The sequence below is a fragment of the Rhinolophus ferrumequinum genome, chromosome 9 (genome assembly GCF_004115265.2).
Source record: "Rhinolophus ferrumequinum isolate MPI-CBG mRhiFer1 chromosome 9, mRhiFer1_v1.p, whole genome shotgun sequence".
Classification (NCBI taxonomy): domain Eukaryota; kingdom Metazoa; phylum Chordata; class Mammalia; order Chiroptera; family Rhinolophidae; genus Rhinolophus; species Rhinolophus ferrumequinum.
In genome coordinates, this window is record NC_046292.1 from 70,025,303 (window position 1) to 70,048,500 (window position 23,198).

Here is a 23,198-nt window from a genome sequence, read left to right on the forward strand (position 1 = left end):
TAAAGACAAAAGCAGAGTTAAGGTAAAACACTGGTTAAGGTAAAGCACTGGCAAAACTGAAATAGTTTAACAAGAAATCAATATTTCACAGAGGTAGCTGGAAGGGAAAGGAACTATGGGAAGGGAAAAGAAAAATTTACAAGGGTACACACTTCCAAGGACTAAGAGCTCTTAACAACACTGACCATACAAGTAGAAAAATTTGCTCCCAGAATGTGAAACTCACAGAAGGTGAATTATTCATTTTCATAGAGGATCTCTCAATGTATAGTGATTTACAGGTTATTTGATTTTGGCCAACTAATACTAAACAATATGATGAATCTTCTAATAAGTTCTCCAAACTAGACAGTAATGTAGCATCAGAATTAAAGCAAAAATTATGCTAAAGCCCAATTTATTGCCAAAGCAACTGATTATTGGGTTGAGAGTTCATGCTTCATTATGGAAAATATAATTTCAACCTTCTGAGAATTCATTTCATTTCAAAAAATGAGTAAATAGAACTTACCTTCATTACATTAAATAAAACCTCCTGTCCAAGGCTATCTTTTTCCTTAAAAAAATTATGTTCAGGGTAAGTTCTAGCAATGTCCCTTCGGATCAATTTTTCACAAGGCGAAGTCATTTTCAGGAGTTCTGAATACTGATCCTTAATTGGCATACTTTGTGCACTGCATAAAAGTTGCCAAACTATTGCTCTAAAATGGTGGGGTATCCCTTTACGAACAAGTTCCTAAAAATAAAAATAAAAGTACAATTTAAAAAATGATTATTTAAGTCTCCTCCTTTGGAAGCCAAGAAGACTTATTGAGGGTTGGAGTGAAGTGGAAGACTTTATCAAATTTATAATTCCCAAAGGTACTTTTATAATAAGACCAGGGAACCTTATCATTAAAGGGCTAAGATTTGGCCCTTGGGTGTATCCTGTTCTGGTGAAGCTACAATGTTACATGTAAATTCTTGTCATCTCACTCAGAATATGGCCTCCAAAGATACTAAGGACTTGATACTCTGCAGAGCTGTCAATGGTAGTAACCATCGTCTTACAAAGGGCTGTTATAGGCAAAAAAAAAAAAAAAAGTAAAATACTGGTAATTCAAGGATGTAGGATGTCACTTCATTTCTGAATCTATAAAATGACAATTTAATTTCTAAAATAATTTCCAGCTATATTTCCAATTAGGAAACATCTATAATTAATATCTACAAACAAAACAATGGGTAAAAATAAATGAAAATATATAAAGGAGACCTCTTTATTATAGTACCTGGAAAGTAATAGAATCTGATTTTTTTTTAATCCTGTTAATCCATGCTGAATTCCCTTTGAGATAACAGGAAGAACTCCAGCAAAGAATATGAATACCTTAACTTGCTTTTCCTTTTTTTTGCGCACATCTTCCCATTCGTTAACGATTCTTCCCCAAAGTATCCAAGAGTCTTCTTCAAGATGGCTGAGATTGCTCGAGGCTGATGAACTTGATACAAGGGAGGAACCACTGTTTCTTCTTGACCCATTTACAGATCTTAAAGATTTACTGTCCGTCTCTAACAATCTAAAACATAATTAAAAATTGCTCAAGACCTAATCTCACAGTGATACTAGATGAAGCAATGATACTTACCAGAACTTCACTACAGCAATTTAGCCATAGTTGTACAATATGCATTTCAATCATACTTGGTTGACATCTAAAAAATTACTGCTGCTTTTTTTTCATCTAAGCATAAAATTTCAAAATTTGAAACAGTAAATTATGTTGAATGTTTTAGTGCTATTACTCCTGTCATAATTTTCCTCCATCTTCACTAAAAATTCAAATTAGGAGAAATCTGGTGAGAAAAGTGGTTAGGAAGGCTTCAGGAAAAAGGAAGCTGTACTTGGAAGAAGTGTAACAAATTCTATGGAAGAACAAATCCTATCATGTTTATAACGTGTCCAGGACTGAAAAAAGTAAGTCAGAGCCACTCAGATTAACCAAATCCCTTCTCTTTTTTCATTTTGCTTCACTCATGCATACCTAATTTGTCCCAAACAAAAAGTGTTTTGTTTGGTCCATGCAGTATTTGTGTAAAAAAACTGAACAATTACTAATATTAAAATTGGAAGATTTAATTTATTTGCTTATATATGCATACATTTATATTTATTTACAATTCTGCATTCTCTTGAAAAACAAAAAGATAGGGCAAAACCAGGCCCATATTCCTGCACAGGAACAATGGGGTGTAGCTACAGTAGTTATTTAATCCATTCAATCTCCATAATCTCTACTATCTCCCCAAAACTCAGGCCAACTACTGTGTTTCCCTGAAAGTAAGACCTAGCCGGACAATCAGCTCGAATGTGTCTTTTGGAGCAAAAATTGATATAAGACCCGGTCTTATATGATGTTAGATAAGACCGGGTCTTATAGTAAAATAAGCCAGGCCTTATATCAATTTTTGCTCCAAAAGACACCTTAGAGCTGACTGTCTGGCTAAGTCTTATTTTCGGGGAAACATGGTAACAGCTGTTAGTCATTAGTGGGCTTGCACTGTTAAATGGAGACCTCTGCACTCATAAGGTCCTGTTGGCCTTGAGTTTGCAACCTTGTTTTAGGCCTCTACCTAATCTGCAGGAAAGATGGGTTAAGATAATTTTAGAGACCCGTTCTAAGACTCATCATGACATCAAATCTATTATTTTTTTCCTATACACAAGGCTATAAAGATTGGAAAATGTGATTCTATCATTATAAAGACGTAAATTATGTCATTCAAGTAAGGGTCCTAAAACATCTATTTGTGTATTTAACATGGCTACTACTTATTTCCAGTAACTCCTTCAAAAAGTGATGTGTTTAGGGTGTTTAGGGTACAAGAAATGCTCCCGACACTAATTTATGATATATTAAACACTAATAAAGAAAAAGAAAAAATACTTGGGTCAAACCCTACTTAACAGATTACAGAAATAAATATCCTTTGTGAGCCAGATTTTTAACCCAAAAAGCATTTAGCTCAGAACAAAGAACACTAAATATTGACTGAATTGAAATAAAATCAGAACTCCCATAATAAAAAACCTTCAAATCCCAAATATGTTATATTCAATAACACAATAATAGATATTGAACAATTGTTATCCTTATTCATGGGATAATTTAATACATTTTCACGGCAGAAATCATTTAAATAAAATGTCCCAAATATTGCTAGAAATAAAAATTTACAAAGCAGCCAAATTAAGGGTGAATTATTGCCATAAATATTCTTTATTAGAAAAGTATAATTACTGATGATGTTTTTCTTTAAGTACTTTTTCCATAGATATATTTCAGTAAATCCATAATGTATCTCATAGAAAAATTAGTGTACATATGTAAGTAATTTTATGTATGATTCTAAACCCTAAAAATTCTAAATGGAATAGAGAAACAAACTTGACTAAAACACTTGAACCTAAGTTCTTCATTTCACTTAATTATTCATTGAACGCTTGCTATATGCCAAATAATTAAATTGCATCATTACCATCAACAGAGAGACATGCAGTTTAATAGAATATGATGATATTTCCTAAGCTAAACATAGTATGAGATACAATGGATGTACAGATGAAAAAGTGCCTAAACAAAAGGCTTTTAGAGCATCAGAAAGGTCTCAGATTGACAAATTATAACTTTCAGAATAATCATGAAATGCCAAGTGAATTCATGGATGGGTTAGAGAAAAGGATTCACCTTCAGAGGAAATTGAAATAATATATACAAATATACAAAACTGTGAGAAACAGTTACAAATGAAACAGTCCAAGTAAACACATCACATTATTTAAAGATATTGTCCCTGTAGCAAGAAAGCAAAAACCAACAACAAAAAAGTTATTGTCCCTGCCTTAACTCACATAGTATATAAAAATGACTCAAAAATGGTAAAGATATATGTACTCCAATGTTCATTGCAGCTTTATTTACGGCAGCCAAGACATGGAAACAACCAAAGTGTCCCGTTAATAGATGACTGAATAAAGAAGGTTTGATATATATACACAATAGAATATTACTCAGCCATAAGAAAAGATGAAATACCCCTTTTTGCGACAACATGGATGGATCTTGAGATTAGGCTAAGTGAAATAAGTCAGACAGAAAAAGCTGAGAACCATATGACTTCACTCATATGTGGGATAAAAACTGAAAGCAACAAAGGAACAAGCCAAACAAAGACAAAAACTCATAGACACAGACAACAGTTTAGTGGTTACCAGAGGGTAAGGGAAGAGGAGGGTGTTAGAAGAGGGTAAAGGGGTTCAAACATATGGTTATGGAAGGAGAATTGACTCTGGCTAGTAAGCACACAATGCAATATATACATGATGTATTATAAAATTGTACACTTGAAACCTATGTAATTTTACTAACCATTATCACCCCAATAAATTTAAAGAATGACTCAAAATGGACAATAGGGCTGAATATAAAAGCTAAAACTATAAAAGCTCTTGAAGAAAATAGGAAAAAGTCTCCACAATCATGGAGTAGGCAAGATTTGTTAATGGGACAAAAAGAAATACTAACTATAAAAGAAAAAATGTATTAAAAAATTGGACTTTAAACTTAAAATGCTCTGTTCTTCAAAAAATACCATTAAGAGAATAAAAAGGTAAGCCATAGACAGAAAAAAAATATTGTCAACATATATATCCGACAAAAGATTAGTATCCAGAATGTATGAAGTCTTAAAATCAGTAAGTAAGAAGGCAAACTACACACTTTTTAAATGAATACGAGACTTAAACCGACAATTTCGAAAACTATAATCAAGTGGCCAATAAGCCATTGAGTGTTCAACATCTTTAGTCATCAAGAAATGCAAGTTAAAACCACACTATGGACACATTAGAATGGCTGCAATTCTAAAGGCTGACCACACCAAGCACTGCCCAGGATGGGAGCAACTGTAACTCAGATATTGATGGCAGGATAATGTTTCAACTACTTTGAATAATTGTTTGACAATTCTTTATAAAATTAAATAAATTTTCTATGACTTAGCAAGAGAAATGAAAATATGCCACAAAAAGACTTGCAGTGGAAAGTCATATTTTTTTTTTTTAAAGATTTTATTGGGGAAGGGGAACAGGACTTTATTGGGGAACAGTGTGTACTTCCAGGACTTTTTTCCAAGTCAAGTTGTTGTCCTTTCAATCTTAGTTGTGGAGGGTGCCATTCAGCTTCAAGTTGTTGTCCTTGCAGTCTTAGTTGTGGAGGGCGCAGCTCAGCTCCAGGTCCAGTTGCCGTTGCTAGTTGCGGGAGTCGAACCGGCAACCTTGTGGTTGAGAGCCCACGCTCCAACCAACTTAGCCATCCAGCAGGCAGCTCAGCTCAAGGTGCCGTGTTCAATCTTAGTTGCAGGGGGCAGAGCCCACCATCCCTTGCGGGACTCGAGGAGTTGAACAGGCAACCTTGTGGTCGAGAGCCCACTGGCCCATGTGGGAATCGAACTGGCAGCCTTCGTAGTCAGGAGCACGGAGCTCCAACCACCTGAGCCACCGGGCCGGCCCCAAAAGTCATATAAGTTTTATTCATAATAGCCAAACGCAGAAACAACCCACAAATCAAAAAACTAAACGATTAAATTGTGATATATAAATATATTAATTCTTTGCAATACTACTCAGCAAGAAAAAGAAACTGCTGATACATATGTACATTAACATGGATGAATCCTACAAACATTAGACTGACTGAAAGAAGCCAGATGCAAAGAGTACATACTATATGATTCCACTTACATGAAGTTCAAGAACAAATATATTACAGCAGAAAATATAGGAGTAAATCCTCATGACTTTGGGTTAGGTTAAGCCTTCTTATGACAACAAAATCACACATGACAAAATAATGTTGTTGATACAACAAATCTCTCCCCACTGAAATACTTAGTCATGGTAAGTAGGAAAAGAATTGACATATTCATTAAAAATATGTAGAGTTTATAGAATGCATAGTTAGAATCACACAGTTTTATTCCTTATTGCTAAAAGTTGTGGTGAAACAATTTAGGAAGATTCCTAAACATATTGCCACCTAGTTTCAATATAATTAAAATACTCTCACTGGTAGTGGAAGGAACACACTGCCTAGAAATGTCAACAATATCCAAAGACCTGAGCCTGGCAACCAGGAAATGATTAATACAGCATTACTCATAGGTCCACAGGCCACTGAGAAGTCTACTCAAGATTTGCTCACTTATTTTCCTCCTCCCCAGAGCATGTGGATTCACTGACTTGTATGGATTTAATGCAAAAGAAAGGCAACTACCTTCCTGCCCTACCATAATTTCCTTATGACTAATACAAGAAGAACTTTTTCAGATTAAAGGAAAAAAGTACTGGCCTAATAGGAATATTGTATTCTATAATTAAAGGTATTTCCTATAGGTTTGTGTGGCCTCCTGGCCATTTCTTATCTGCCACTACTATACAGTAATTCATAAACCCAAATTTATTAATCCCCTCAGAATACTGCCAGAAGAAGACATCAGAGGTTGGATCTCCATTAACTAGGGAATACACAATGTTCAGTCTCCTAACTACTCAGGAACTCCAAGTTTCTGTTAGAGTCCCTCCAGCTCCAAGGGCAGCATGCAAATGGTTACAGCCCCACATTATCTGAGGTGAGGGTGCTAAAGCCAATTATCCCTTGGGCTTCAAATAATATGAAGGACGGAAAAAGGCTAGGATTGGTTGCTTCCATTAGCTAACAAGATTTGGCAAAGAGAAAGCATTTCCAGTTCCCTAATGAATAGTACTAGGGACTAAATTGACAACACCGGAATATGCTAACACAGACAGTAACTTGGGTTACCTTCACCATATTTTTTCTTTTTTTTTTTTTTTGGTTGAGGAAAGTTGGCTGATGCTTTATTGCTTTGTGGGGTGCTCAGGAGCTCTGGGAGGGGCTAGCCCACTTCCTCTTCAGCGTCATGGGCTCCTGGCTGCGCAGGATGGTGCTGGCTCTGCAGGAGGCAGCCATGCGCAGGTCCACGCGGTACTTGTTCTTGCGGGTCATGTTCAGGAAGCTGCTGACAAGTCCCGGGCGTTCGTGTTGATGGTGGTCTGCACGTAGGAGGTGGACGGCTTTGGCTATCCAGATTTCTACATCATGACAACCACCACACCTTTGCGGTCGGCCTCTGGCGCCACGACCACCGTCTTGCGGTGAATCAGCCCATTGTAGCAGAAGGAGTTGTGGGCCTTCAGATTATTGGGTTCGGTGCTGTGTATCTGCTTGTTCCTTTTGATCAGAACGCTGGAGCAGTTGCACACAGCCATCCATTGCAGATGCACGGACATGGCAATAGCACCTCTCGCTGAGGTAGCTGGAGATGAAAAGAGGACCTTCACCATATCTTTACTACTAAGAATTGAACCGTGTCCTCACCAAGGGGATGTCTATCTAAGAAAAATAGAGTGTGCAATTCGTGATGGGCATAAAGCCTGTGGCAACACATATTTGAAAACATCAAAGAAAAAGCCTCTCTTTTGACAATACTACGATTGAAAAAAATACAAAGGAGAAGGGAAAAATGAATGAGTTCTCTATTGGGAATTTGAAGTGTTTGGGGGACATCCATGTAGATAAGAAGCACAGCAGTTGAAAAGACAAGTCTGAAGCTCAGAAGAGAAGTCTACAAACAGACACTTGACAATTATTTGTGAACAGTTTGATAGTAAACTGTAAATATCCTATCCTACTCAGCATAATGCTTTCCTATGGACACCAGAACTAAGAGATAAGGATAAACAGTAACAGGTCAACACGCCATTTGGTAACATGTAAACTGCTAAGATTATTTATAAAGAGCTAAGGAAGAATCTAAGAAAGCCAAGGAAGAAAACTGTTATATGAGAAAAACACTTGGAAAGCTAAATACACTGGCACTTAGTACAGAGGGAGTAACTTTTCAAACATGAAACATCTCTTGTAATGTTACACCAAAGAAACAGGATATGAATGTGCTGGGAGAAAGCAACTTGCTAACTAAAAGAAAGGCAAATCAGCAGCAACAAAATGTATGCCTGACTCACACAGTCACATCCTTTCACATCAACATGATCAAGCACAAATTCATGTCTCAGAGCAACAGAAAACAAGGAAGGGAGAATTAAGAAAAAGCACAAAGAATTAGCACTGGAAACAATTTAGAGAAAACTCAGAAGAGAGGTGCTTAAATGACAGGGATCTCTCCAGTCCTGAATGCACAGGGTTTTGCTTTTGCTTTTGTTTCTTTATGATGAGATATTAGAGAAGGCGAATACATGAGTCTCACGGCCCCCTCCCAAGAATTCTGATCAGAAACTGATAGTTTGAAGATTACTTTATACAGACATTCCAGACAGACAAATATTGCAGACTTAACTTCTTGGACTCCTTAATTTAAAACGAGATCATCCAAAGCTAAGCTGGTTGTAACAGAAAGAGTAGTACAATAAATTTTTATTAATTATATCATCAAATCCCCCAGGCAATCAGTAAATTGATGAAAATTTTAAATCCTCAATGAAAAGAAAAAGAATAACAGTTTCAAATGAAGATCTAATGGTCTCTCCTATGAGTAAAAATACATGAATTTTTAACACAGAGGCTTGAAAATATTTTTTATTTCCTTAATGTTCGTGGCTGTGTTATGAGAGCATATCCTCAGGAAAACTGAGGTAATGCTGTGGTGATAAAATTGTAAACATAATATGAAAGTTACATCATCAAAATCAGCATTGCCCAACAGAAATATAATACAAGCCCCTTAGATAATTTTAAATGTTCTAGTAGCCACATTTAAAGTAAAAAGAGGTGAAATTAATTTTAATTTATTTTACCAAATATAGTCAAAATATTTTACTATGTAATCAATTTTTTTAATTAATGAGATATTCTTTTTTTTTTAATCAAATCTTCAAAATCTGGTGTACATTTTACTCTTAGAGTGTATCACAATTTAGATCAGCCAAATTTCAGGTGTTCATTTGCCACATATGGCTAGTGACTATCATAATGGATAGTTCAGATTTAGATGTTGGTTAAGATTCAAAGACATATAAAGTTTCAAACATTCCTGATTACCATATTAAAAAAATACATTTAGAGTTTAAAAGAACCCGTTATGCTTCTTCATTTTCGTATCTCATCTCCAAAATCTGCTAAAAAGCAAAATCGGATTCCAAATAATAGCATGTCAAAGGAAACAAACATGGCAGCAATACCAAATTTTTAAACCACACAAATAATGGCCCACTCAAAATTTAAATTAGCAACATTCACCTCTTTAATTAAAATGCATTGCTATTACGCTTGAACCATACTTTCTTAAATTTATCTCTGCCAAAGCTGAGAATACAAATTCCTTGCATTTTTTAAGATGAAAAAGAAAAGTACATTTAACACACAAAAAAACCTGTCCCATTTAAACTTTAAGGCTATGAATTATTTATATTAACTTTCATCAAACAGATATTTGACATTGTATTGAACCATTTCTTCATATCTTTCTGACATTGCCACATGTACTTATTTCATTTCACCTGTACTTATTTTAAAAAAGCGATTAACTGCAATAAAATTATGGGAAAGAAAGTTCATAGAATTTGATATTTTCATGTTTATTAAATTTAAATTTTCTAAAATACTGCTATTTTTATACTTTCTGAATCAAAGAGAGTTAAGTAACATAACCAGACTCATCACTCTTGGGGAAGAGAAGAGAAAAACAAAATAAAAGCATCTCTGCTCTTACAAGTAATAGTTGTACCTCATAATTTTTACTTTACGGTATATAACTTGCATAGCTACATTACAAACCATAGAAGTGGTTAGAGAAAACTTACGTTATCATTCCTACAATTTTCCCTTGGACTTAATATATGTTTGTGGAGTAGTAGGGCAGAACAGGGGGAGGAGAGCTAGACCTTAGTGTTTGTCATTTTATTTTTTACTAGAGTCAGAGAGATGTGTTTTTCCAACAGGATTATTTTCCTAAGGCAAAACAAGATGTGCCTACATTCACCCATTCTCTACACAAAAGTCCTTCACATGGATTCTGGGTTTCAATAATTGAGAGAAAAGAAGAGGGGAGAGAGGTAAAGCAAGAGGGGAAGAGGAAGAGGAAGAATGTGAACTCAAAAGAGTACAAATTTTTGACTAATTCCATACAAGAACAAAGGGTGACAACTTTCTGCTTCTTTTATGTCTTTAAAGTCTTACTTGTCAAAAATCTCCTTTCTGAACATCTTTAAATAACTCTAGTAATTATTATTTGTTAACATATACACCAAGCACATCTGATATTATGGAGTAAATTGTGAATTACTTGGAAAAAAAGTTCATACCTCACTCACAACAGTTTTAAATACAATGCTTTGTATATTTTAGTTGTATAGTAATTATTGATCATACCGTGAAAATAAATTCAATGTTGATCACTTACAAGTTCAGCATGAAAAGTTATCTTTTATGCAAAATATTTTCCACGTAAGCAGCAACTCAAAACTTAGTTCTGCCCTAGCTTCATACCCCACTAAGTTTAGGTAATATCTCCTTTTCTTCTTAATGGTCCCTGTCACTTTCTTTTCTCTGAGGATCTATTTGTTTGTAACTGCCTTCACACAACCTAACACTCCACTTTGCTCTTTCACAACCCGCTTCCAAATTCATCTTATCCAAGAAACTTTGCCAATATACATATTAGGTTAGAAGACTGTCTCCTCCCAAAACCTCAACCAGAAGATCGTGCTCAAAATTTTTCAAATGTAGTAAGAAAAGGGGCAAAAACTTAAAACCAATAAATAACTACATACATACATTAAACCCTAACCCTAACAATAAGGACATCTGCTCACCACTTACATCCAAATTTGTGCTAGAGGTACTAGCCAGTTGCAATAAGGAAAAGAAAAAAAGATAAAAGTCATCCAAATTGGAAAGGAAAAAGTACAAGTGCTTTTACTCACAGACAATATACTCATTTATATAGAAAATCTAACGGAATCTAAAACACAAACAACAAGATCTACCAAGACAAGTGAAGTCAACAAGATTGTAGGCTACATAGTCAATAAAATTAAAACAATTTTATCTCTATATGCCAGCAATGAACAATCAAAAATGAAATTTACAAAAACTACACCAGACACAAGTAATAAGTAAATGAGAACATATTGTGTTCATAGGTGGAAGGCAATATTGTTAGGGATTCAATGCAATTCTAATCAAAACCTCAGAAAGTGTTTTTGTAGAAATTAACAACTTTATGTAAAATTTATATGGGAATGCTAAGAAACAAAAACAGTCAAACAAAAGAATAAAGATGGAGGATTCACACTATCAGATTTCAATCTTTACTATAAAGCTACAATAATCAAGATAGTATCGTATTGGCATTAAGATAGACAAACAGATCAATGGAACAGAATAGAGTCGAGAAATAGGCCTGTATCTATATTAGGTGTGATCAAAACACACGGTGAATGTTTAAATAAAAAAAATTTATTACAGTAAAAGACACATTGCCATTAATCTTTCTCAGAATACTTCCCCTCACTTCAAACATACTTATCCCATCATCCCTGCCACATTCTGAAGCAGTTCTGGAAGTCCTCTTTTGTGAGTGTCTTTAGTTGCACTGTTGTGGATGCCTCAATGTCCTGAATCAATTCAAAATGTTTTCCTGTCATGGTCATGTTGACTTTGGGGAAGAGCCAGAGGTCGCACAGTGCCAGATGCAGTGAATAAGGTGGATGAGGACACACTGTAATGTTTTCATTTGACAGAAATTGTCATACCAGAAGCGATGTTTGACACAGAGGAAGCCTTTCTATGTGATCACAAAATACGGTGAATGCTGCTGCTAAGTGCCATCCAACAGAAAGGCAGGGATCTTCAATATGGAGGCAGCGTGCCAAACCTTAGTAACAGTGTGTGACAAGTTTCAACTTGTTCTGTGCAGTCCGTCGGGTGTGAGCTACGGTTGAGAGAAGGTGTGTTTTAAAGTGTATCATAAATTATCCTCCATCGCAACAACGCTCCGTGTCACATATCACTTCTGGTATATGGCAATTTCTGTCAAATAAAAACATTATGATGTGTCCTCATCCACTTTATTCACCAGATCTGGCAGTGTGACTTCTGGCTCTTCCGCAGAGTCAAAATGATTCAGGGTATCAAGGCAACTACCACAGTGCAACTAAAGAAACACAAAAAAGAACTTCCAGAACTGTTTCAGAAAGTGGCAAGAATGACATGATAAGTGTGTTCAAAGTGAGGGGGAGTATTTTGAGGGGGATTAATGGCAATGTGTCTTTTACTGTAATAATTTTTTTTTTTATTTAAACATTCACCGTATTGTTTAATCACACCTCGTATGGACAACTGATTATTGACAAAAGTGCAAAAGTAATAAAGGGAGAAAGGATAGCTTTTCCCAAATGGTACAGAAACAATTAAATATGCACATTCAAAAAATGTACTTTGATCTATACTTTGCTCCGTATACAAAATTAACTCAAAATGGATCATAGACCTAAATGTAAAACTTAAAACTATTAAATTTCTAAATATAATATAGGAGTCAATCTGTGTAACCTTGAGTATCAAAAGCACAATCCATAAGGGAACAATTTCAAACTGGACTTCAAATCTAAAACTCTTGCTCTTCAATTGATGATGTTAAGAGAACGAAAATTCAGAAATTGGAGAAAAAATACTTGAAAAGCATACATCTGATAAAAGACTTGTATCTGAAATACATAAAGAACTCTAAAAACCAAATAAGAAAGCAAAAAAATAAAATAAAAAGAAAAAAAGCAAACAATTATTTTAAATGGGCAAAAATTTCAAACAAATTTTGTGGAAGAATGGCAAATAAGCACATAAAAAGATGCTCAATGCTATTAGGAAATGCAAATTAAAACCACAAGATACCACCCCAGCCTATATGGTCAACTAATATCTGACAAAGGAGGCAAGAGTATACAATGGAGTAAAGACAGTCTTCAATAAATGGTGTTGGGAAAACTGGACAGATACATGCATATAAATGAAATTGGACCTCTTTTTTACACTATATACAAAATAAATTCAAAATGGATTAAATACTTAAAATGTAACACCTGAAGCAAAAAAAAATGCTACAAGAAAATATGGGCAGTAAACTCTTTGACATCACTCTTAGCAATATCTTTTGTGGTATGTTTCCCCAGACAAGGGAAACAAAAGAAAAAATAAACAAACAGAATTACATCAAACTAAAAAGTTTTGCACAGCAAAAGAAACCATCAACAAGACAAAAAGACAACCTACTGAATGGGAGAAGATATTCACCAATAATACATAAAATAAGGGGTTAATATCCAAAACATATTTGGAACTCATACAAGTTAACACCAAAAAAACAAGCAATCCAATTAAAAAATGGGCAGAGGACCTGACAGACACTTCTCCAAAGAGGACACTCAGATGGCCAATAGGCAGGAAAAGATGTTCAATGTCACTAATCATCAGAGAAATGCTAATTAAAATCAAAATAAGATATCACCTCACACCTGTCAGAATGGATATCATCAATAAATCAACAAACAAGTGCTGGCAAAGATGTAGAGAAAAGGGAACCCTCATGCACTGTTGATGGGATTGCAAACTGATGCAGCTACTATGAAAACAGTATGGTTTCCTCAAAAACTAAAATAAAAAAATAGAACTATCATATGACCCAGCAATCCCAATTCTGGGTATTTATCCGGAGAAATCCAAAACACAAACTTTAAAACATATATGCCCCCCTATGTTCATTGCAGCATTATTTACAATAGCCAAAATGGAAGCAACCTAAGTGTCCAAAGATAGACAACTGGATAAAGAAGATGTGGTACATCTATACAATGGAATATTACTCAGCCATAAGAAAAAGAATGAAATCTTACCATTTGCAACAATAATGGATGAACCTAGAGGGTATTACTATGTTAAGTGAAATAAGTCAGACAGAGAAAGACAAATATCAAATGATTTTACTTACATCTGGAATCTAAAACACAAAATAAACAAACAAAACAGAAACAAACTCCTAGACATAGAGAACAAATTTATGGTGGCCAGATGGGAGTGGGGTTGGGGAGATGAGTAAAAAAGGTGAAAGGAATTAAGAAGTACAAATTGCCAGTTATAAAAATAGTCATGGGGAAGTAAAGTACAGTATAGGGAATTTAGTCAATAATATTATAATAATTATGTATGGGGTCAGATGAGTATTACTTATTGGGGTGATTACTTCGTGAAATCTATACATGTCTAATCATTCCTTTGTACACCTGAAATTAATGTAATAGTGTATGTCAAGTATAACTGAAAATTTTTTAAAAACCCAAAAGATACCAAGATCTATTAGAATAGCTAAAATTAAAAAAGATTGACCATACCAAGTGTTGGTAGAGATATACAGCAAATGTTATTTTTTGGTTTTTTGTTTTTAGGAAATGTTTATACACTGATGGTGGGAATGTGAAAAGTATAGAACCTTTAGAAAACCATTTGACAGTTAAATGTACACCTACTGTATAAACCAGCCATCCCATCCCTAGGTATTTGCCCAGGAGAAATGAAAGCATACATAGATACAAAGGTTTATATACAAATGTGTATAGCATTTCCCAACACCAGGTGAGCAGGTAAGCTGTGGTACACCCATACAATGGAATGCTACTAAACAATAAAAGAAATGAACTATTCATATAGTTCAACATGCTACAACATGGATGAATCTCAAAATAATTATGTTGAGTGAAACAATACATAAAAAATGAATACATACTGTATGATGCCATTTCTATAAAATTCTAGAAAATGCAAACTAATCTGTCATGTCAGCACGACAAGAGCAGTGGGAAGCTAAAGGGCGGCGCAGGGTTATGAAAGACAGTAGCTATGAGGAGAGTGCAAGCGGGGCCAAGGGACTCAAACCTCAAGGACTGAACCCTGAATTGGGCCAACGCATGGCTTTTGTTAGTAATCATACAAGGAAGTGAAGTTTGATTTTTCCATGGTCCATGAGTCACGTGCCTGACTGGCTGTTCTTCCCAAAAGTCCCCATTGTGCTCCAATACGTCCTGTGCCTTCACACACACGCATAACCCCAGGGGATGGAATCACTGTACTGAAACCATCAGATAAGAGAGCCTGACCGATGTTATTCCATCTGTTATTCCATCGGTTCCCAGCTTTCCGGGACACTCCCCCAAGGAAGCTTTACCGACGTTATTCCATCGGGTCTCGGCTTTCTGAGACACTTCCTTGTGATGTCATGGGGAAGGCGCAGGGAACAGACGGTTCGGCAGCTATAAGGCAACAATCTACAGTAACTGAAAGCAGATCAATGGCTGCCCGGGAATAAGAAGGGGAATATGGATATGTTCATTTTCTTGATTTTGGTGATAATTTAACATAAGTCAAATTTATCAAATTATTAAGTATGTGTACTTTTCTATTATGTCAATTATATGTCAAAAAGGCTGTTAGAAATTATCTCTGTTATTACCGTTAAAGCCAGCGGTGATATAGATCTTGACAGAATACAAAAGGTTGCTCCTCAATAATTCTTTTGTAGCTGATGCCCTAGAGAGCTTCTGATAATAATATAGTAAAGGGGCACACAGAGTCCAGAGTACACATTCCTGGCAGAGTGAACAACTATTCTATTTCATACCCATTGACAGAAAAGGATACTTTGCCATCCATGAATAAATTTATGAAGAGATTTCCCACTCTAAATTACAAACCAGATATCCGTCCAAAATTAAATTATTTTACATTAACCAAAGGGGACTATTTAGAGAGTTTAAAACAAAAATGGTAGTTCCATTTACGTTTTTAAATTTTTTCTAAAATTCAGGAAGAATTTAGGGGATGCTCTATATTAAGAAAATAAATATCTAAAGCTATCTGAGTCAGCAGACAATTTTAGCCCAACTCCTCCAAAAAAGACTTGAATACTTTTGTTAAGCAATGTTGATGAACAAGGAGCCAAAACTAGAAAATAAACATTCTTAATATGAGTAAATATTTAAAATTTTGATCATGGAAGATATATAGAAATAGTTGAGTCTACATAACCGGAGAGAGAAAAGCCAAGCAACTTCACTCACCTATTCTGTTCCTCCAGTTTAGCCAGGAGTTCTACCTCGTCTGGACTCAACTGTGACGGGGAAGAGGGTGAGAGGGCTGGCGTTGATAGCGTCGTAGATGACGATGTAGTATGTAATGAAGCAGATGGACTTGCCACCTGACTGGCCATCTGACTGACTGTGTGTGATACCGTGTTCTTCACCCATGAGAGAGTAGAACTCAGCTTTTCTGCAACCTTGTCTGTCGCCACCTAAGGAGAAAAATAAGAGTTACGTGTGTTGTAGTTTTACGGTATTCATTACCAAGAACCTGATAATCCTGTTAAGTTTTACTTAAAAACCACCATCAGAACATTCTCTTTGAGGTGATCAAGGTAAAATCTGTTTTAGCAATAATTATCCTAACATCCAGCTTTTGGAAACGGATTCAATTCTGCCGCATGATTAAAAACTAGATCAGTGTTTTACAAATTATTGATTGAAATCCATCAGGGAGTGATAAAATCAATTTAATAGGTAACACTAGCATTTTTTAATAATGAAAAAGAATGGAAAATGTCAGTGTAAAAATATATTGTCTTACGAAATTTTTGTTTCAGTTACATATATGTATTAAAGCTATGTACTTACATGTATGTATATATATGGGTGTAATAAGTTGATATATAAAATGTATTTTTTATTGGGGTTGTAGTCAAAAACATTTGAAAACCAAGGAATTCAAACATGTCCGTTAGGTGATGAGTATAAGGAAATTCTGTAATATGACTAACAACAATTCAACAAAAACTGGGTTTGCTTGACATAAACAAGATGTACTTAGATCCATGATATCTGTCTTCAAATCACTGAAGGGTGTTTTTATAGAAGAGGTTCTAGTTCTAGAGGAACAAAATAATGATAAGCAAATGAGGAACAAAATTATGATAAACGGGTGAGTTAACACAGTGAGACAGATTGAAGGTACAATTTTCAAATAGCACTGTTCAGAGGTAGAATGGGATACTTCAAAAGGGTAGGCATTGCCTACCAATAGCTATAATAAAGCAGCTATTAGAGCCGTACGTCAAGAGTTGGATGAAGGTGTTTCTGTTTTAAGTTGGCAACCAGAACTAGAAAAACCTTGAAGATCGCTCCTATCTCTAAGATTCAATGAATTGTACATAAGTCTATATATTTGTCATAAATCATACCAACCTTCTAAACAGATATGTATACAATAAATTAAGCTGAAATACTATATATAAATAACATTTAAACAAGGCATTATCACTTCGGGAATGAAAAATAATGTAAACAATAACCGTATTTGATCATATAAAACTAAACATTCCTAATGATGAGTTAATAAAGAAGGTATAATAGATTTTTAACAGATTGTACTTTTAAAAACTATCATAGAAAGAGCATGATTGTGAAGTCAGACATATAAAAGCTGAAAACTACGAAGTACTTTTATGTGCTTTAAGAACAAATTTTATGCATTAGGTAAATAGTTAAAGCATGATAAATTATTTTCTGAATCAGCATATTCTCAGCCAACGTTGGTTATAAAAAGCAAGTCATACACATACAAATTAAACCCCAACATATACATAAATTAAAATCCCACCCAGACTATTTTAGCAGATAATATTCTCCTCATGGGTTGCCCAAGGCTTTCCTCCTCACCTGAACACACACACGACCCTCTTTCTCACTCTATCCCTCTCTCTGCCCCTTTCCTCCACTTAAACCCAGCAGAAGATTCAACATAGGTAAAGGATAACATGCAAAAGGGATTCTAAGGCATTAGTTAAGCCACTCAACCTGAGGCTGGAACTTCTAAGACAAGCATTTGATTACAAGTGCTGAATAGTAGCAAGAATTATATTAACCTAAAGATACCTCTTACTTTCATTTTTAATAACTTTTCCATTTTAGAACTCACTTCCCTTGGGAATGTTATAGAAAGGATGGAGGCTCTTACTGTTGAGGGAAAAGCCCCCAAGAAAAACAAACAGGATAAAGTATGGGAACCAAAGAAAAGAAGCATCAGGCAGATCATTTTGGTTTCCAGGTAAAAGAAGTCCTCGCCAATATGAAGACCAAGAGCACAGTTCATAAGGGCAAAAGGCCAGATGGGAACCCAGGAATAATTTAGCCAAAACTTCCTTTATGCCAGGGAAAAGGTAGGAGCCATAGTAGACAACAAAATAGCCTACTGTGATTTGTTATCCTATTGAGCTTCTCTACATAGTTACAACTACAAATTCAATTGTGAACATGGCACTAATTTGCATCTCAAAAGCAAACTACATTTTAAAAGAGAAAACCTAATATGTAAAATTTATAGAAAAGTGTTACATTTTACTAATACCATTAATTTCGAATATACTTACAACTTTCAAGAATTAATGCTTTATATTTCCATTATATAAAAGTCCTCTGTTCAAGTTAATTGCAGCACAGGCAAAAGACACCTATTATTTGCTTTAATTATTAAAACAAATACATTTATCATACCCTTTCTGCATACTGTAGCAACAGGTTTCCATTTAAAGAGTGAGAATAACCAAGAGCACAATCCTGATATCTTTTCAACCTTGCTGAAATGAGTTTTAGTCTATAACTATTGAAGGCTCAACAACCCATCTTCACATTTTATATTTTTAAATATAACTGAAGTATTTCATTGCAGGTACACTTTAATAATTTAATACTCATGGTTCTAGAAATCCCACAGGACTGAATTATTTTTCATGTATCAATTAATTCCTATTTTTCCTTTAACTCTACTTTTCCAAATCTCTACTCTGCCACCTCTAAACCTCTTTCCCTTATCCTATGGTAAACTGCGGTCATGAACACATAATAAATCTGACAATGCAATTACGTCACAAAGTTCCTCTCTACCTCATAGAGGTGTTATGCATTTATTTTTGAACATGAACATACTTTGAAAAGATTAAAAATATCATTAAAAAGGCTTAGTAATAAGACATAACAGGCCGCATATTGTATAATTCCATTTATATAAAATGTCCAGAATAGGCAAATCTAGACACAGAAAGTAAATTAGTGGCTTCAAGGGGCTGGGGGAGGGGAAGTTGGGGAGTGACTGCTGATGGGTACAGGTTTCTTTCTGGAGGAATGAAAATGTTCTGGGATTAGACTGTGGTGATGGTTATACAACCTTGTGAATATAAAAAGTGCAATTTTACAGTATGTGAATTATTTCTCAATTTTAAAATGGCTTAGTCAATCTGGAAAAGGTACATAATATATGATTCCAACTATATGACATTCTGGAAAAGTCAAAACTATAGAGACAGTAAAAAGATCAGTGGTTGCCAGGGGCTGGGAGAAGGGAGGAATGAACAGGCAGAGCCCAGAGGATTTTTAGGGCAGTGGAAAACTACTCTGTATGATATTATAATGGTGGCAACATGTCATTATATACTTGTACAAACCTATGGAATGTACACCACCAAGAGTAAACTATGGGCTTTGGATGATTATGATGTGTCAGTGTAGGTTCAGTTGTAACATGTGTAGCAACCTGAGAATGTCGGTAATGGGGAAGGAAGTACATGTCTGGGGCAAGGAGCATGTGGGAAATCTCTGTACTTTCCAATCAATTTGGCTCTAAACATAAAATTGCTCTAGAAAACTAAAATATTAATAAATAATAAAAATAAATATCAAGTTTACTAAAAGCCTTAGATATTACTACAATATTTGAATAGGATCTCCCATGATAAATAATCATGGTTCCTTTATTTATATTTTATTAGAAGTTATAAGGATGCTTTCAACTCCCAGAGGACTATTTTTATTTATTAAATATAATAAATTTAATATTTAAATTTGGTTAGCAAAATTATATAGGTTTCACTAGTTAGCAAAATTATATAGGTTTCCAGTGTACATTTCTATAATACATCACCATATATTTGACCCCCTTTTCCCTCTTCTACCACTTTATTCTCTGACAACCACTAAACGGTTGTCTGTGTCTATGAGTTTTTGTTTCTTTGCCTTGTTCTTTGCTGCTTTCCATTTTATATCCCATATATGAGTGAAGTCATATGGTTCTTGACTTTTTCTGTCTGTCACTTAGCATGAAAATCATGAGATCCATCTATGTTGTCGCAAGTGGCAGTATTTCATCTTTTCTTATGGCCGAGTAGTATTCCAATGTGTATATACACAAGGTGTGAACAAACAATATGGTGAATGTTTACATTAAAAAAATCATTACAGTAAAAGACACACTGCCATTAATTCCTCTCAAAATATTCCCCCTCGCTTGGAACACACTTATCCCATCTTTCTTGCCACTTTCTGAAGCAATTCTGGAAGTCCTCTTTTGTGAGTGTCTTTAGTTGCGCTGTTGTGGCTGTCTCGATGTCCTGAATCATTTTGACTTTGTAGAAGAGCCAGAAGTTGCCTGGTGCCAGATCCAGTGAATAAGGTGGACAAGGACATACTGTAATGTTTTTATTAGACAGAAATTGCCATACACCAGAAGCGATGTGTGACACAGAGGGTTGTCATGACGGAGGATGATTTATGGCACACTTTAAAACACACCTTCTCTCAACCATAGCTCACACCCAACTGACTGCACCGAACAAGCTGAAACTTGTCACACACCATTACTAACGTTTGACGCAACACTTCCCCTATTGAAGATCCCTGCCTTTCCATTGAACGGCATTGGGCAGCAGCATTCAAAGACAAAATGATTTAGGACATCAAGACAGCCACGACAGTGCAACTAAAGACACTCACGAAAGAGGACTTCCAGAACTGCTTCAGAAAGTGGCAAGAATAATGGTGTGTTTGAAGTGACAGGGAGTATTTTGAGGGGGATTAATGGGACTGTGTCTTTTACTGTAATAATATTTTTAAACATTCACCATATGTTTTGATCAGACCTTGTATGTTGAATAACAGTGGTGATGGGGGCATCCCTGTCTTGTTCCTGATTTTAAAGGAAAAGCTTTCACTTTTCTACCATTAAGTATATTAACTGAGGGTCTGTCATATGTGGCTTTTATTACGTTGAGGTACTTTCCTTCTATACCCACTTTATTAAGTGTTTTAATGATAAATGGATGTTTTATCTTGTCAAATGCTTTCTCTGCATCTATTGACATAATCACATGATTTTTATCTTTTATGTGATGTATCACATTGATCAATTTCCGTACGTTGAACCATCCTTGTGCCCCTGGAATGAACCCCACTTGATCTTTTTAATGTATTGTTGTATTTGATTTGCTAGTATCTTACTTAGGATTTTTGCATCTGTTCATCAGAGATATTGGTCTGTAGTTTTTTTACATTATCCTTATCAGGTTTTGGTATCAGGGTAATGTTGGTCTCATAAAATGAGTTGGGAAGTATTGCCTCTTCTTCAATTTTTTTGGAAGAGTTTGAGGAGGTATTAAATCCTCTTTGAATGTTTGGAAAAAATTCACTAGTGAAGCCATCTGGTCCCGGACTTTTACTTCTGGGAGGTTTTGGATGATTGTTTCAATTTCCTTACTGTTGATTAGTCTATTTAGATTTTCCAGTTCTCCATGATTCAGTCTAGGAAGGATATTACGTTTCTAAAAACTTGTCCATTTCACCATTAAAAAACAAGCCAAAACCAGATTACAGCAGACTGAGGAGCATCCGAGAGATGAAGAATGAGGAGCTGCAAAACATTCCCATTCCCATCACTATCACGTTGACTTTTGAAACGTCTTGATTCAGAAGGATTCCTGAAGGCTGGAGCCTCCAGACAGGTGCTCACGATTTTACTATACAACAAACTTGACGTTCCAAAAATGCCTTCAAATGAGACACTAACTTCATTTGATTTTATTAAACATAGGGAAAAAATGACACAATTCAGATAACTAAGCTGTTGTAGTCATTTTTAATCATTGTTGGGGTAGCTTGTTTTATAATATCAAGGCTGATTCAACAATTTAGCTTTTTTATGATTTTTCATATTACTTAACTCACTTAATGCTCATAATTCTGTAGGACAGGTAATGTCTTCATTTTAGAAATAAAAAATCCAAGATTAAGACTGCTTAAAAGACCTAGCTCTTAACTCAAAATGGATCAAACACCTAAACCTAAGAGCTAAAACTATAAAATTCTTAGAAGAAAACACAGGGAAACAGCTTCATGACAATCATTTCTTAAATAGGACACCTAACACATAGACAAAAATGAAAAAATTAGATAAACTGGACTCCACTGAACTACACACTTAAAAATAGTAAATCTTATATGTATTTTACCACAATTACATTTTTTTAAAAATTTACCTCTTTCAATCCTTATACAATTGACCCTTGGAACAACACACACTATTTGAACGGCACGGGTCCACTTCAACATGGATTTTTTTCAATAAATATACAGTCAGCCCTCTGTATCCCCAGGTTTTGCATCCACAGATTCTACCATCCAAGGATCAAAACCAGTATTTCCAATCCTTGGATGTAGAGGGCAACTGTATGCATTCACTTATGCCATTTTATATAAGGGACTTGAGCACCCACAGATTTTGGTATCTGTGGTGTCCTGGAACCAATCCCCCCCAGATACCAAGGAACTATAGTTAAGATTTTAAGGAGTCAAAAGTTATACATGTATTTTCAGCTGCACAGCAGGTCAGCGCCCCCAACCTCCTGCATTGTTCAAGAGTCAAACTGCATCAGCAATCTGTGTCTTCTCTCTTTTGGTCTTCCTTACCCTGGCTGGAGGCTTGTCAATTTTATTGATCTTTTCAAAGACTCAGCTTTGAGTTTCACTGATTTTCTCTATTGTCCTCCTGTTTTCAATTTTATTTATTTCTGCTCTAAATTTTATTATGTCTTTTCTTTTATATGCTTAAAGGTTTGTGTTGTTATTTTTCTCTAGTTCCTTAAGGTAGAAACTTAGATTACTGATTTTATGTCTATCTTCTTTTCTAATATATACATTCTGCGCTATAAATTAACCTCTAAGCACTATTTTTGCTGCTCTACGTTTTCTTTTAACTCAA

General features: G+C 35.1%; 1 protein-coding gene and 1 pseudogene across 6 annotated transcripts in view; both read right to left on the bottom strand.

The window, feature by feature from the left end:
- EVI5 (ecotropic viral integration site 5) overlaps window positions 1-23,198 on the bottom strand; it is a 228,920-nt gene that overhangs the window by 147,237 nt on the left and 58,485 nt on the right. For all 6 annotated transcript variants that reach the window (XM_033114161.1, XM_033114163.1, XM_033114164.1 and 3 more), the window contains exons 2-4: window positions 16,184-16,413; window positions 1,370-1,559; window positions 512-736 (exon numbers count right to left, since the gene is read on the bottom strand). In XM_033114161.1, the coding sequence (XP_032970052.1) occupies window positions 512-736; window positions 1,370-1,559; window positions 16,184-16,413 (645 nt within the window). The remainder of the gene's footprint in view (window positions 1-511; window positions 737-1,369; window positions 1,560-16,183; window positions 16,414-23,198) is intronic.
- Window positions 5,488-16,298, bottom strand: LOC117026915 (60S ribosomal protein L28-like; annotated as a pseudogene).